General features: G+C 35.8%; 1 protein-coding gene across 3 annotated transcripts in view; it reads left to right on the plus strand.

Moving 5' to 3' along the window:
* The window catches only part of EXOC2 (exocyst complex component 2), a 124,157-nt gene extending 111,688 nt beyond the window's left edge, over positions 1-12,469 (plus strand). For all 3 annotated transcript variants that reach the window (XM_017828761.1, XM_017828762.1, XM_017828763.1), the window contains 5 exons: positions 1,186-1,241; positions 4,338-4,460; positions 6,697-6,758; positions 8,585-8,644; positions 10,872-12,469. In XM_017828761.1, the coding sequence (XP_017684250.1) occupies positions 1,186-1,241; positions 4,338-4,460; positions 6,697-6,758; positions 8,585-8,644; positions 10,872-10,965 (395 nt within the window). In that variant the 3' untranslated portion in view covers positions 10,966-12,469. The remainder of the gene's footprint in view (positions 1-1,185; positions 1,242-4,337; positions 4,461-6,696; positions 6,759-8,584; positions 8,645-10,871) is intronic.
* Positions 12,470-16,088: the final 3,619 nt, after the last annotated feature.

Consider the following 16,088-nt stretch of genomic DNA (forward strand, 5'->3'; position numbering starts at 1 on the left):
TTTTTCATAGCAGGATTAAGTTGCTGCATCGGTGTTATCTGAGGAAAGGTGGAGCAAGTATGATGAACTGATTAAAGGTTCACTTTGTAATTTTTATAGCAGCAGACTTAATCACACTGTGATCTCTGAGCTGTGTGGTCTCAACAGTCTATGTCCATGATTCTGATATTTTACTGCCGATTGAATATATTGAAGGGAGTGATGGAGTCATTGCACTTTCTCTGATTCATGCTAGAGTAATCCAAATCAGAAGTTGAGGTCATGTGGATCACTGTCCCTTTCTCATTGCTTTGTTTGCACTTCCAGCATTTATACGTACTTTAATGAGTTTAATACTTTCTAATTTTCCTTTACCTGCAAAGTGAAGTAGCCAGAAAAACAAATGAGGCAACTTCAGACTTTTTCCTACTCTAGAACTTAGACAACTGGAGTACAGGTCTGGAAAGTTACTCCAGAATTACAGCAGCATAGAGCGATTAAGAGCCTGTCCTAACTAAAGCACACCCTGCTAGAGGTTGTTCTGTTTGGAATTTACTTTTCAGTATAAATTGACAAGCATTTCCTATGCTTGGCAAATAAAATGCTTATTTGACTTCTCCACACTCCCCAAAAGGAAATTTCTACTAAGGCATGACATATCCTATAAACTGCCATGAGTAATATCTTCTGAACCACTTTCAGAGAAACAAGAGTCTTTGCTATTTCTGTCTATAATCATAATTTACAGATAGAGAAGGTGATAAAGTAGTGAGATCTTACTGAAGACTGTTATACAAACAAAATCTCTTTTCTGTTCTTTAGAATTTACTAATCTGTCACATGGTATGTGTATTCTAGCAACACATAAAACAAATAAAAACAAAAAAAAAGACATATTTTTTAATAATGCTAGATTTTTATTAAATTGCAATTTCGGTGAACTTCAGTTGCCAGAGAAGAATACTGAAACAGGAACCTACTGGTTTTTTTAACCTTTTGCTGTAAGGAAATGTGCCTTTCTCCATTTGATTTGAAAAAGGAAATAGACTGGTGGTGTGGCTATGGAACTTTCTCTTTCTGCCTCTGATTGCAAAAGTGGTAGTAAAAAAATGAAAATAAAAAGTACAGTATTGAACAGTAGAATGTTATGGTGTTGTTGAGACAACAGAATGAAAGTAATCAATTCTTTTGTTTATTTTGTTTCAGGTGTCAGAAACTATTTGAAAGAAGCATTAGTGAATATCATTGCTGTGCATGCAGAGGTGAGGAAAAACTTCAGATTGTTTCATGTTTACATTAATTTGATTTCAGCATACTTTTCATGGTAAATGCTGACTTTCACCAGGGTTTTTCACCCTTCTATTGGAGTGTCTTCATTATAGGTATAAGTGTTTTGGATTAGGTTTAGCTAAACAATGCAACTGCTAACTTTTTTACGAGCAGGAGGAGATGAGCAGTTCCTGTTTATCCTCGCTAACACTCCATTACACCTTTTTGTTTCCATTACCTGATAAAGAGGAAAGCCAAATTCTAGAGCTAATTCTTCCCTTTTCATGCAGATAATATATAGATATATAGATAGTTATGATGCTCACTTTCTCTGATTAACTTTATTTTCCACAACATATGTGAATGAACTTACATTTCACCTTGAAACGTTCAACACATGCCACTTAGAGTGAAAAGCCAATATATGTCGGTCTTGTACATATGATAAAAACAAGAAACCTAAAACCAGAAAGTTTTATAGTGTCTGTACAACTCAAATAGTGTTTGAAATACTTAGGTAGGTAACGGCTTAGGATAGGGAGTGCATATTAAAATATTATTTTTAACATAATAAGCTTGGAGGAACTGCAGTTATTTAGCCTTTTGTGATAATATGCAGGTATTTTCTATGGTCCTTTAAATTAGAGCCTGTGTTTTACATACTCCTTCCTTCTAATCATCAAGAGTGTTACCAGACTACTGTTGCTCCTGGTAAAAGCATTGGTAGTAATATCACTCTTGCCTTTTAAAAGGTATAGCTGCTCTACCTTTTCTGTGTGATTAAAATCTGATGAGATTCACTTGAGGCTTTTGCTTATTTTATTTCTTCCTAAATTACAAGGATTTAAATAAATTAAAATATTTTCAGAAACTTCAAATATGACTTACAGTATTTTTGATACAATTTCGTTGTTAAATATAGCAGAAGCACTTTCACAGAAGTATCTCTGCTTTTACAAAATGCTTCCAAATGAAGGAATAAGCAACACCAAAAACATATTTCAACATGACACTCATTTTTGATGCTGTTTTTCAATGTAGTGGAAATTAATTAAAATGAAAATTAGAGGTTTTGTTTAAAAAAATTCAAAGGCATTAGTGATTTATTGAGCTAATCTTGTAAACGTGCATACTTGTTAAAATGCTGCAGCAGAAAAGTGCACTGCCTTGCTCTCTTCATTGAGACTGATAGTGATTCTGGCCCAAATAGAATTGCTTCATAGATTTCTAGATGTGAAATATTACAGAAATACGAAAACATGTGTCAAGATGAAACTCCCATTTCCACTGGTGAAAATCTGTAAGCTGGGTCAGGTTTAAGTTTAGTTAGCAAGGCTACAAGTTTCTGTAGTTTGAAACAGCAAAAATTAACCATCAGATGAACAGTGCGGATGGACTGAAGCGGAAAGAAAATTGTTTCTCTACTTTTGAATTTAAATTTAGCTGAAATCAAAATAAAGGCTCCTTAGTACAAATTTGTGATGATTCACCTGTGCTGAGAATTATTTTTCCTGGATTCTGTAAAGTAACTTCAAGAGTGCTCATTGCAGATGTAAATATTATCTTCTCAGTAGAATTTTGGGCACATTCCTGGTAAGTTTGTGTTGAATTGCTCAGCAATGTTTGGTGCTGAATAAGATAACCCCCTTCCAGATCATTACTGGTTGGTTTTTTTCTTACTGTACAGCTAAGTATGGCACTTATGTAACTGTTTTGATCCAAAAAAGTGAAAACAGCATGTGTGTTGGAACTAGCACTGGTAACAGCTGATAGGTGACGTATATTTGGTCTTTGTACTTGGCCTATGGTACAGACCTGCCTTTTGGAATAGACAGCCTTATGGGATCCAATCCCTGATACATTATCTAATCCCTAAAAACTGCGTAGGAATCTTGCTTTCTTTTTTTTTTTCCCCCATTAATTTATTTTTACACACCTGTATTAATATCTTCTGTCAATTACATTTCCTTGTCAGACATGAGATCTAAACTTTGCATAAAGCAAAGGTATTTTAGTAACAAAATCATTCCACTGCTTAATTCTTTTGACCACTTTAAAGCAAAAATCAGGAAAGCATTTCAAAACTTCATGCAGTTCATTTTCCTTCTTGCACTCATCTTCAGCTCCTTGTGTCATCTCCTCTCCCAGCCCTGTGAAGTTTTAGTGCAGTTTTGTCATCACCTTTTAGATTTGATGGAAATTTAGTGTGTCTAACTTATAATCTCACTTCCTCCTATATTCCAGCCCCTTGGCCTGCATTTTCCCCAATTCTGTGCAGAAAAATCATACTGTTTTTTTTTCATTCACCAACAATTTCTCGCTTCCTTAAAGTTCCCTTAAAGAAAGAATGGTTTCTTCATGCTTTCCATCAGACGTAGATTTAATATTTACTTCTGTGTTGCAGTTGCTATTCTGAACCTTAAGTGGAGGCTCCAAGTACCACTTAAAAAAGTTGTACAAATAAGCAGTTAAAAAGATGGTCTTGATCTGTGGGAAAACCAGTAAGGTATAACATTTTTGTCAGGGATCCAATAAATGGTGGCAGTGGCAGAATCTAGATAAAATCCATTGACACCATCATACTCTTAAAGCCTTTAAAATGCTTTTGTCTTCTGCAGAGCATGAAGACATTTGAGAGACATTGTCAAAAATAAAGGAGTCTAGAAGAAAGAGCAAAATATATGGGTAAAAGTGGCTGAATGTGTAATTGTGTCAGCCAGTCACACAGCCTTGAATTAAAGGTGCTATTTACAAGACAGCAGTCTATGTACAACCATCCTGACTACCTGCATCCATCAGCCAAAAGCACGTATTTTGAAGTCTAGCCGCTTTTTGGCATTGCAAGAAGGTAGTTGTTATCACATATCACAGAGCTAACTTTGCTATTAACAGAAGGGATTAGTCAAAGTACAGGGCAAGAATCAGACGACATCCTTCATATTCTAGTTGCTTTTGAATTTTTTTTGTCCATTGATAAAAGTGGAGGTGCCCTTTCAGTCAAAGTGTTTAATGTTTATTATTGAAATGTTACTACAGAAAATATTTCTGTTAATGTATTGTGCTCACAATTCTTCTTTCTTAATAATTAGGTGTTTACCATTTCCAAAGACTTAGTTCCTCGAGTAATGTCAAGGGTTGTAGAAGCAGTTTCTGAGGAACTGAGCCGACTGATGCAGTGTGTTTCATCCTTCAGCAAAAATGGAGCTTTACAGGTACCTGAATACTTTGTACTGTCAAACATCTGAATCTAGAAAACTNCAGAGGTATAATCTGTGTATTTGTTTGATTTATTGTAGCATTGAAAGCAAGGAGATAAAAAGGATTAGTATACAACCTCTTTCAGATTTATGGATAAATACCCTTTGGGATACTGGTTCTTGTGTTTGATTTTATTTCAGTGTTGTCTTTGTGTCAGACAGCACAAAAGGCTTACCTGTATCCTATGAGATAAAAAGCATCATAATGATATCTGTTTGAAATGTCATTAAATACTGTCTTTGGCCTGACATAAAAAAATTACTTTAAAAGAAAAAATAATTTTGTGATATTTTGAGGTTTAAAAATCTTGAAAATATGTAGTAGGATTTTGTGAGTCTTTGCAGAACTAGTCACTTGTCTGTTACACTATTTCTATATTAGTAGTAGCATGGGTAGAACTGATTCTCTTACTCTGCTTTCTTCATTTACTGCTGGATTGGTAGATGTACTTGCTATTGGATAGGTTTTAAAGAACCCTAAGGAAAAACTCTTTGAGAAAAGTCTCTTTGAGTCAATGATTGCTATGACTGTAACAGAAGAAGAGCAAACTCCCTGTTTTCATTGCACATGGCAGCATTCTTGCATTATGATGGGAAAATAATTATTCAGTTGCAGACCTCATTTTCCAATTGCTGGTAGTAATGGCACTGGACAGAGAATTAATGTAGTAAGATCACAGCCAAATAAGATTGACTCCCTATTTAAAACCAAATCAGTGAATAGCAACAAAGATACCCATATATCCCTTCTGTTTGACTAAACAACCCACTGTATGGACTTGTTGCCTAAACCCATAATTGAAAGGATTTTCTCTCCTTACTGTAAATTGGTCACTCATGGTCATTTTCTGTTCCTCTAAACATAGAAAATCCTATCTGGCAGGCAGCAGCAGTGTGAGAGTGATCTGAACCTCATCAGGCTGATGAAAAAATACTTATTCAGGTCTCACTCTGTACTCCCACATCCCACGGCCAACAGTTTTGCAGGGTTCACCCTTCCACCAGATTTATTTAGGCTGTGGTACTTGAGAATGTGGCACTTCCCTGTGGTACTGCTGTCTCCTAAAATGTAGAAAAGACTCCAGAATCTTATGTGTAGGAAAGCCTAAAAATCTTGAGCTTGGAGCAGTATACAAAAAGAGGTGAAATATTCTGTGGTGAGAAAAGCACTTCTTATGAGTATAAAATTGGTGGGTGGCTATGTCGTATTTTGTTCTGGCTCTAAAAAAGCATAAATCTTAGCTGGCTTCCTACTTAGGGGAGAGATGAGGGAAATACCTAAAAGCCAAAGCCTTTCATTAGAACTGGAATTAGATGTCTGTGTTGCGTTTTTGAAAGTTTTGTTTTGGCAGATTAACATCATATTAGTTGTGTCTAAGTGCAGATCAGTTACTGTAATGTCTAACTGGATTAAACTTTATGATGAACAAGAACAGAATGTGAATTTTGATGAAGTTCACTTTATATTTTTAATGAAATTGCTTAATGATCATTTGCAGAATGTTTCTACTTCATTTAAAAGTTGTGATGATAATGATTGTTTTTCAAAGACTAAAGGATATATGAAATTTGTTTAATATTGGAGTTTGTTCTCCACCATCAATACCTAGACACAGTAACAGTGCAGGGGTAAAATCCTCAAGCTTTTGTGCACACCAGGTGACAGACGAGAAACAGAGTACAATCATTCTACTTCCTCATCTGGTGGAAAAAAATAAATTCAACAGAAGAACCAAGAATAAAATGTGTATTGACAGGTTTTTGTACTCTTGTGTTTCCTTCCTCCCTGGCCAAGCAGTTCTGTGAGAAGTTAAGCTCACAGTATTTAATTACCACCAAAAAAAAAAATTAAGGTTGCATCCTTCTATCTTTCTATCACAGTACAGAAAAGACGGAACGGAACTGAAGATTTATTGCTGTTACTGGGAGACAAACCAGTGTTTTTAGACTGCTACGTAGTGACCATGCAAACAGTTTGACTTGAATCAAAAGTATGACATTGTTTCTTTATAGCAGTCTCCTGACATAGCAGTGTGGCAACGAAAAGTACAGGAAATAACCTGTTAAAAGCCAAGGCTGCTTGCAACTCCAGCATGCAATAGTATTTGCCTCTCAAAAATGTGGGATACTGGTATACACTTGATGAAAGGACATTATGTCATCTTTTGAATATTTGTATTTCTCTCTTTAGGCGAAACTTGAAATCTGTGCATTGAGAGATACCGTGGCCATATACCTAACACCTGAAAGCAAGTAAGATGTGCTGTAATGTCTTTTTCTCCAACATAATTGAATCCTTGGTAAACATGCAAAAACACATAATTTAAGAATTTTGCTTCAAATAGAACATGTGATCTAGGCAAATATATGAAAAACAGATGACTAGCAAGGTTTTATCAGTTCAAAGAAAATATTAGATTTTTGTTGGTTTTTACTTGAATTTTTAGACAGTATGTGCCACTCAAAAAAGAAAAAGTAAAACTTCTTAACAGCAGTACAGCTGCTGAAGATAATTATGCTAAAGCAAGACAGAAGCAGATGTCGCTGAGTTTTATCCATTATTTCACAGCAATCTCATAAACCATACAACAAATAACCTGCTAGATACATCAGAGAGGTTACAGAACCAGACACTGGCAGATACCCCTTATAGGGATATGGAGAATTAGGGCTCTCCATGGGCTTATATAATACCCTACTCCTTCTCCACACACCTAATCAGGGAAAGGAAATTCAACTTCAAACTGTCTCTTAGAATCAAAGCCTTCAAAAGGATTTCGACCTATTTATCATATCTCATTGAGGGGCAAGACCAAAGATGAATAGTGTGGGACATTAATATAAAGGGAGAATGAAAAGCATGAGCGGCATCAGTGACTGATGCAGTCAAGACATGTAAAAACAGGCTATGATAGCTGTCAGAAGTTTTGATTGATCGAAATTTCTGGGTGATTATGTTGGGAATTGGATATGGACAGATCCACTCATTATTTTATTTACCTACACTTCTTTTAGGATTAGCATTATATGTCTCTGCAGATGGAAATTTGGTCATCTTACCTAATCAACAGTTTGTAGGAGACATTGCAGGGCTTGAGGGCCTAAGGTGTCTTCCCAGTGTCACAGATAGTGTCCTATGGTGTCACTGCATTCCATTTCAAAATACTTCCCTATCCTGAGTGTCTGGTAGTGGTGAAGGCCTCTGGAAGAAAACTGCTTGGCACTGGCTCAGATTGGATAAAATGAAAATTATGTTGTCTCTAATCATCATGGGGCAAAGCACAGTGAACCATGAAAGCTGGAGCTTCATTGAGACCTTTATATTCCTGGACTTGTCACTAGTAGTAGTTGCCACAAGTCACCATACTAATCTTTGCTGACAAGATTGTACCTGTGTGCAGGTCCTGCATCATTCCCTGCACTCCTATTCCACATCTGTTTCCCAGAGAGAAGTGGGAACCCCATATTTGGAGTTACTCAAAATTTGACTGGAAAATGCCCCACAGAAACCTACTCTAACCTTGAAATTGGCCCTACTTTAAGAGCAGAGTTGGACCTGAAGATCTCCAGATGTTCCTTCCTTCCAACCTAAATTATTCTATATAATCTACATTACCTCAATGCAAACCTACTGTAATTCTCTTTGTGGGCACCCTTCTGTAAGGGAGAATGCCATGACCTCTCTACTGATCACAGAAAGCCAAAATCAATGTTTTATCTGTTCTTCATGCACTTGATGGCCACTTAGTTTGAGGCAGAGGGCAGGCTGGCAACTATCTGTTAATTCTTTAAGAGCCCAGGATGTGAAGCACAGTCTTAAACCAGCTACTGGTTTAACATTTCCTGTTGATGTATGGTGTACATCACATTAGGAATGTAAAGAGACCTGCTTGAATGCATGCTACTTTATGTTCAGTTTGCACATGCATATTAGGTCTCAGGTAAATATTTTGTCAATTTACTGAAAAAAAAAAAAAGAAGGGATGAAATACAGCATCTCTTCATAGGATTTATAGGGAGAAACTGTGAATGCTGAAACTCGTACCGGTGGAATCTGAGTATTTTTGTTTTCCTTGCAGATCAAGCTTTAAGCAAGCTTTGGAAGCCTTGCCTCAGCTCTCAAGTGGGACTGACAGAAAGTGAGTACAATCACACCTTCTTGTCTCCTTTTCAGTCACTGGAGCCATTGCTCTTTACTCTTATAAGACAACTTTGTTATAAGAGGGTTAACTTTCACTGTATTTGACCCTCTGAATTACAGAGCAGAAGCCTCTTTGGACAGAGTTAAGAATAAGCTAAGTCCTTGTTTATGGCCTGTTAAATTACACAGAAGAGCCAATGGCTTTGTGACCTATCCTACTTGCCCATCCTAGTCTTATCAGTTCAATGTAGCTTTGTATTTGTCTTGTAATTTCAGTCTATTTTAGCCTTTCTTGTTAATCTTATAGTTTCTGTGAGGTCCATTGTATTGTCTTACTGAATTTAGCAGCAATAAAAAAATGGCCAAGAACAAAGTCCAGGCCTTTGCCAGCTGATACATGGGGAACTCTCAAAACTGACCTGTTTCATTTTAAAAACAAATAAGGGCCTCTGATTCTTTCTTAACATCAGGAGGAGGAATTTTGGGTTCTTCCTTCTCCACCATGACCATCTCTGACAACCAAGCTGCTTTGCTGCATCCAACCTAGCATTTGGTAGTCTGTTTTACAAGCATAGCTGAAAAAATAGTATGGTAAAACTAGGACATATTTGTAATGAGTATAGTAGTGTAAGTATAGATGGTTTGAATTTGAGGTTGGTTTTGCTGTACCTTCCTGCACCAAATCAGTTTTCACTTAACAGTCAGAATTTAGAATATTTTGTAGAAATATAAAGAGACGGTTTGTGCAGCCCATGGTCTGTGGGCTGTGCCTTCTTCCAGATGTCCTCTGACTGTTTATTCAAACCTACTCTTTGCTAGCCACAACAAGTCTCAAGATATCTCTCTTTCTTACTTGGCTCTTGTGCTTTGTTGAAGTTAGAAATCAGTTTTGAGTAGGGAGAGTTCTTTCAACCCAGACTTTCCGAAACACCTGTAGAATTATTTTTCTCATTTAGTCACAAGCATCTGAGCTTCATGAGACAAATGAGAATCAAGAACTGCACCATTTTTACATCTGCCTCAGAGTTCTGAGCCCTAGACAGTGCAAAACTTGTTCTGTTTCCCAGGTCATTACATGACAATTGTCATTGTTCTAGGCAGCTCATTGTAATCTACATGTATTTGTGTAAAATAACACATTTGTGCACTGATTGAGAGCTGTTCATGTCTGTTCACTCGCAGTCATTATTATGATGCTAAATGATGAATGTGGACATTGTCATTTTCCAGAGGACCTGCTGAGGAAGGAGATACTGATTTTGTGGTTTAAATTGTTGTTCCTGGGCTAGCTTAGGTTTTTTTAACACACAGTGTAATTTTTTTCTGTTACTGACTGTTCAATAATCACAGCTCAGGTGATACATGTTTGCCCTATATAGCTTGTTTTTGAAATAGGGCAGAAAGTTCAGAGATCACATTATTCCATAGAATACAGAGAAAATAAAACACACAGCCAGAACTGTAAAACATCTTAATGCATCTCCATTCTTACCGTAAATATTTTCTACAACAGACCAAACAATACCATTACTCCTACACCTCTAGTTTGTGGATTATAATAAATATTATCTACTGCATCGAGTAACTTCTTGACAGCTCTGTAGATGTAAATGAACCATTGTTATTCTCCAAAATGAACTTGTACATAGTTTATCAGTAAGGGACAAAAACACATGGTTGCCAGTGAATTAATGTTTCTCCTAGAATATCCATCCTACCATCTCTGATCTTTCAGCCATGATTTTTGAGAGAAATCTACAAAATACCTTCTAAAGAAAAGGTTTAGAACTGAAATTCAGAATTCAGCTGCACAAGAAAAGCCAGAGCCTTGATAAGGGATATTGGATGGTAAATAACCTGGCAGTTTCTGGATTTTCCTTACAAAAGTATCTTATGACACTCTCTAATAGTCCATTTGCCAGTGTGTTTTACAAATATGTTTCTCTGAAGATGATGATCTTCATCTGGAAGAAAAGCCATATAAAGGGCAATTTTATCATCTGGATAAAATCTCTGTGTCTAAGTCCTCCTCTGGCCACAGATGACCCTGACACGCTTGGTATACTTCTAAGTATCTATACTCTTCAGATATTTTAACAGATCCAATTTTAAGCCTTTTATTTAAGCAGACATTGTATTTGAAATCACAGAGAGAATAGCCAAAACTTTTGGTAATTGTTCTCTTTACAGAATCTCCCAAAGCTGTAACTATTTTCCTTTTATAGATTACTAGAAGAGTTACTAAACAAGTTCAAAAGCAGCATGCACTTGCAGCTGACCTGTTTTCAAGCTTCATCATCAGCCTTGATGAAAACATAGACAACACAATGCAGACAAATGTGCTTAAACGTCACTCATTTTTTTTCTGCTCTACTTCAATTCCTTTGAAGACTCCGAAGAAAACAAAACCAGTTTCACTGAAAAATCAATTGAGGTACAACTCTTTCAGTAATGGTATGGAGTGTCCTGCTGAGTGAAACTTTTGTTCATTTGTACTTCAATTAAATGGTTTTCTGTCTACTGTATTTCATTCTGTAGAGGGAATTAAGTTGGTTTTGTTTACATATATTTGTTCATGAAGAAATATTCATTGGTGTTCTGCAGTCTCAGTTTCATTTGTTAAAAATACCTTGAAATGTATTTTTAGCAAATGCCACCTTAAACTTGAGTATTACTCATGTTGTTCAGTGTATCAATCTGTTAATTTCTAGATGTAGACTAATACTGAAGTGACTGGAATGCTCAACTTCTATAAAGTGTTGAGAAGTATTTAATAAGCGTTGCCCCATAGAGCTGACTAATAACTGTCCAGATACCATATTAAGTACACTGCTTCTTTTGCATTTAAAAGGGTTCGCTTTTCTGTTTTTCTGTTATCATCTATGGTTTTTAGTGTTTGTAAGTCTGATTTCTTGGGGGACTTCTATTTTCTTGCTTCTTTGCTAGTTAAACATGTCACTGCCTCTTATGTTTGTTTCTCCCTTCTACTGAAATATTGATGATAACCTTCACATTTGAAGTAAGCTCTACTTTCCTTGGCAATTAACAGAAAAGCGCTCCGAGTCTATACAATTAGTAGAAAAAATGTTCAAGTAAAATATTCTTTGGTATTAAGGAGTAGAATAGTTAATAGCCTTTCACATAGTAAGGTGGATCATAAGATGTCATTTGTTTTGCTTCTTCCTTCTTACTCTTCTTGTTTTTCCTTGTTCTTACAGGCTTACTACCACTGTCTCTCTGCTGTTAGTCATTCCTCTTTTCTTCTTTTACCACCAGTTACCAAATTTGTATGGAGGAAAATAGGGATTCAGGAGAAAATAATTTTTTTGCCATTGTTTTGGGGGGTAACAAGTAGGGTTAATTTTATAACTGAAATCATGGCTTGGAAGTAAATAATGCAGTAATAATATATTCTTTCAGTATTTACAGTCATTTTGAGTAAGATGTTTCAGAAGCAGTGCATAGTTTTCAAACGATTTTTTAATGTCAGCTGTTTTCTTTTGTCAGTTCAATTGTTGCCATTCAATTACATGCTTTAGAAATACAGCATACAGTTCCTGTAATATGAGATATTGGAGAAAGTTTGATGTACATGTAGTTACTCCTTAAAAAACCTTTGTAAGAGCATGTTGAATGGGAGTTAGAAGCTTCATTATATGTCATTATCATTTAGCACCTGGAGCAATGTTGTTTTGTTAAATGTTGTCCATTCTAAGCTGGTTATAGTCTCAGTTGCTGTATTAACTGAAATAGTCATCGAGTTAGCTCATTCTGTAAAAGATTTCACTTCAGAATAATAAAATATTAAGAAATACGGTCATAAGCTCTTCTTTAATTCCTCGCTTACCAAGACAGGTGATGTCTTTGAAATTTGCCAGTCTACAATTTCTACATTCATATCAGACGTTCTAAATATTGAAAACATATTCTGTCATCTGTACTGAACTAACATATATTCAGGCATCTCGTCATGGTAATATCATTCTCTTACTCATCTTTTATGACAACAGCTTGTTCTTGTCTTTAAAACCTGAAATCAAACTTTTGTTCCATTGCCTCTCTGAAGTAACTTATTCTTCAGAACATCTCATTGACAGCAAACAAGAATAATGTGTAAGTGATCAAAATATTCCTTGAATTCCACCTGATATGAAATAAATGTTCACAGTCAAGTCAGAGCACCGTATTTCAATAAATTCACTTGGTGGATTAAGGAAGTCAATGAACATCATGCTGCAACAGGATGGATTGGAATCCCTCTGTGTGGACGGAGAGTTGGGACTGCTGAGACTTTGTAACCAGCAGGCTGCAGTTCCTCTGAAAAGAAGATTACAAAAATCAAGAAGTGGTCAGTGTGGGTTTTGCAAAAAAAAAAAAAAAGCCTGTTAAAAGGTACAATTAGGTTTAAAAAATGTTATCGAAAGTGGAAAAAGATGGGGAGACCACATGAAAATATAGTCAGTTACAGCTTGTAGAGAAGAGAGGCAGCAAGGAAATCAAAGTAACAGAAGTGAAAGGCTACGACATTTAAAGCAAGGTAAATGCTGAAAACAGTACAAGAGAAAATTAATTATTACATGACCTTTGAACCTCTAGAAAAATCTAAAATCAATACAAATTGGAAAAAATATTGTCATTAAAATAAAAACCTAGAGCTTTATTTCTCATATAAGAGAAGAATTAAGGAAGTAGTAAGGCTGTGAAACATATCTTACTAAAAGCAGATAAAGACTTATGGGAAAATTTAACAATAATATGCTGTGTTCAGATGTTCAGCCACTGGAGATGTTGAGACATTCTCCTATTACTGTATTTTGACATTTATTTTGAATAGTCATGAGTAGTTCAAGAGGTAGGCAAAGAGGAAATAAAAACCAAATGCTGCATCAATGTAATTGGGGAACAACACTGAAAAAATATTTAAATCCCCCAAGAAAGTAACAGGAAAAAATGGGGAAAAATCATTATTTATCCGTGCGTTAATGAAATATATCAACAATGAAACAATGAAGCATGAAGACATCCTGCTCCTTCTCACTAACAGAATGTTTTTTCAATTGATATTCTTTAGAAAATGTGTATGAAATGTGCTCAGTGTGTCACTGTCAAAGTTAAACACCTTCCTATAGCTTTTTAAAAGCCAATAGCAGGATTATGGTTCTTTTTATATTATTAAACTATGTTTCATACCTGTGATGAATTTCAAGGATAAGAACAGACACGAGATGACTTGAGGATCGAGCAAGTTGTATTCTGTGTGCTAATCCCCTTGCATCTTCCTCTAGTTGCATGAAAAGAACCAGGCCTCTGACCAGTTTAGTTTCAGTGTATGGCAGCAGAGAGGAAAATAAGAAATCCATGCTGGAGAGTTTTGCTTTGCAGGGGCACTTTTGGCTGCACGATAATGTGTGACTGGTGCCATAGGTCCAGTCTCTCAACATTTGCCAAAGCTATTGCGTCTCCCTGAAGAGAATATTTTATTTTGAAGGTGAGATTTATTTTTGTTTTCTACCCAGGCAGATTTTTGCCATCCAGAACTAAGGAAACACTTCTGAAGTAACAGCATGTTTCCGTGCTCTATTGGTAAGCAGTGAGATGCAGATAGAATAGGACCCTAAAAACTAGCTGTAATACTGTACAGAGCATGAGGCTGGAAAAAAAAAAAGAAGGTAAACATAATTATAGCTTATTCTGGTTCTATTTTAGTTAAAAATATTCTTATATATGTTCAAAAAAAAACAAAGAAACCAAGAATAAGAATTGATTGTTGATATAAAGGAAGGTGTAATGGCAAATAATGTTTAAAAAAAATCACAACAGAAGAATTTCATGGAGCTCTTTGACTGCTGAGCCTACTAAAAGACATGCAGAAAGTCCCTTACTTGCAAAAGCCTAACACTTAGCTGTGCAAAGCCCTAGGAAATGTATCATAAAGTTATTCACACATTCAACTCCTTTTTAAAATTGAATGTACCAAAATTCAACTCCTTCTTAACATTGAATGTACTGATAAGACATTCTCTGTTTCTAATCCAAGAGAAGGTAGAAGATAGCAGTTTCCTAGATACAATTTTTGCCTTGTGAAGAAGAAAACATCAAGAATCTTTTGCCATGGTTACACACAATCTTAAGAGACAGTGCTACACACGGGATTTATGCTTTCAAACCTGCTGCCAGATCGTATTTAAGTCCGCTCCAGCCAACATTGTTGGACATGTCGAGCTAAAATACTCTTGAAACACTGTGTTTTTCCTGAGGATATTAAATAGTATGATATTGATTGTACCAGTGGATGCAAATACTGATCTTTGTGTCCAAGCAGGTGTCTGGACTCATAGCAATGAGGGGGTTTACATGTTCTACGCACCATAAACGTAACTGCTATTTTGTTTTTTCATTCAATAACATCTATAAAAGTTAGAAGGAAAAGATCCTTAACCTTATCAGAACATGTTGAAACTGAAAATTGGGTGCAGTGCTACTGCTGAAGCCAGAGGTTCAGCATTCATATCTGGATCTTCAACACTGTCAAGCTTTGGCTCTCTGGATCAAATTAATCAGGTACATCTTATCTAGGGACAGAAAGAGGGACCCCTGAGGGTATATAGCATCTGCAATCTGTTTGTGGTTGTTAGGAATTGCATGGCACTTAAAATTTTAGCATCAGTCAGGAGTTACTAATAGAGTCTGAGTACTGTCAAAACAGGCAACAGCATATGCATTATTTAACTACTAAGACACAAATATGATTTGAATTAGTTAGATTCCAGTAGGCTGAAATATTTGGGAATTTGTTAAATTCGATGATAGACTTCAAATAGAACTTTGGCCTTTTGGCATTTCTGGTCTAACCTTCTAACTGTAGGAGTTCTGGGTGACTACCCTCATCTGAAAATAAAAATAATTGTAACTTGTAAATTCATTTAAAAGATTTTTAGGAGAGAATCTGATGTGTTTACAGTTCAAGGATGAAAAAATAAATAACAAAAAATCCTGCTTGAACTTTATCCTTAGTTATATTCCAGCCTGTCTGTATAGTGATAAAGTGATGGTTCAATTTACCTGCTATGTCCTCATTAGCAGTTCTTCTGTTCTTCTGTGTCAAATGTTACTATGAAGTGTGCATACATTAGGTTGGTTGTAGTTAGGACTGCTTCTCCAGTGTTAACACAGGTCACTGTTTCTTTCAGCATTCTTAAAGCCATGAAAAAAGCTGGATGGTTAATTATAGGCAAAATTAATTTTGCACAAGCTGTGTTACATGTTAAGGGTATTTTGGCTTCATGTGGTTGACAGCCTGTTTTCTGACTTTGCATCACTTACTAGAGTTTTTTTGGCATGAAATCAAAGGGAAAACTGGGAGTAACAGGGAACACAGTTTCATAAGGGAACACAACAGCCATTTCTGTCTTCACCTTTTTAAAGTTCTGTTTTTATATAAT

This window comes from Lepidothrix coronata, unplaced genomic scaffold (genome assembly GCF_001604755.1).
Source record: "Lepidothrix coronata isolate B3197 unplaced genomic scaffold, Lepidothrix_coronata-1.0 Scaffold152, whole genome shotgun sequence".
Lineage (NCBI taxonomy): Eukaryota > Metazoa > Chordata > Aves > Passeriformes > Pipridae > Lepidothrix > Lepidothrix coronata.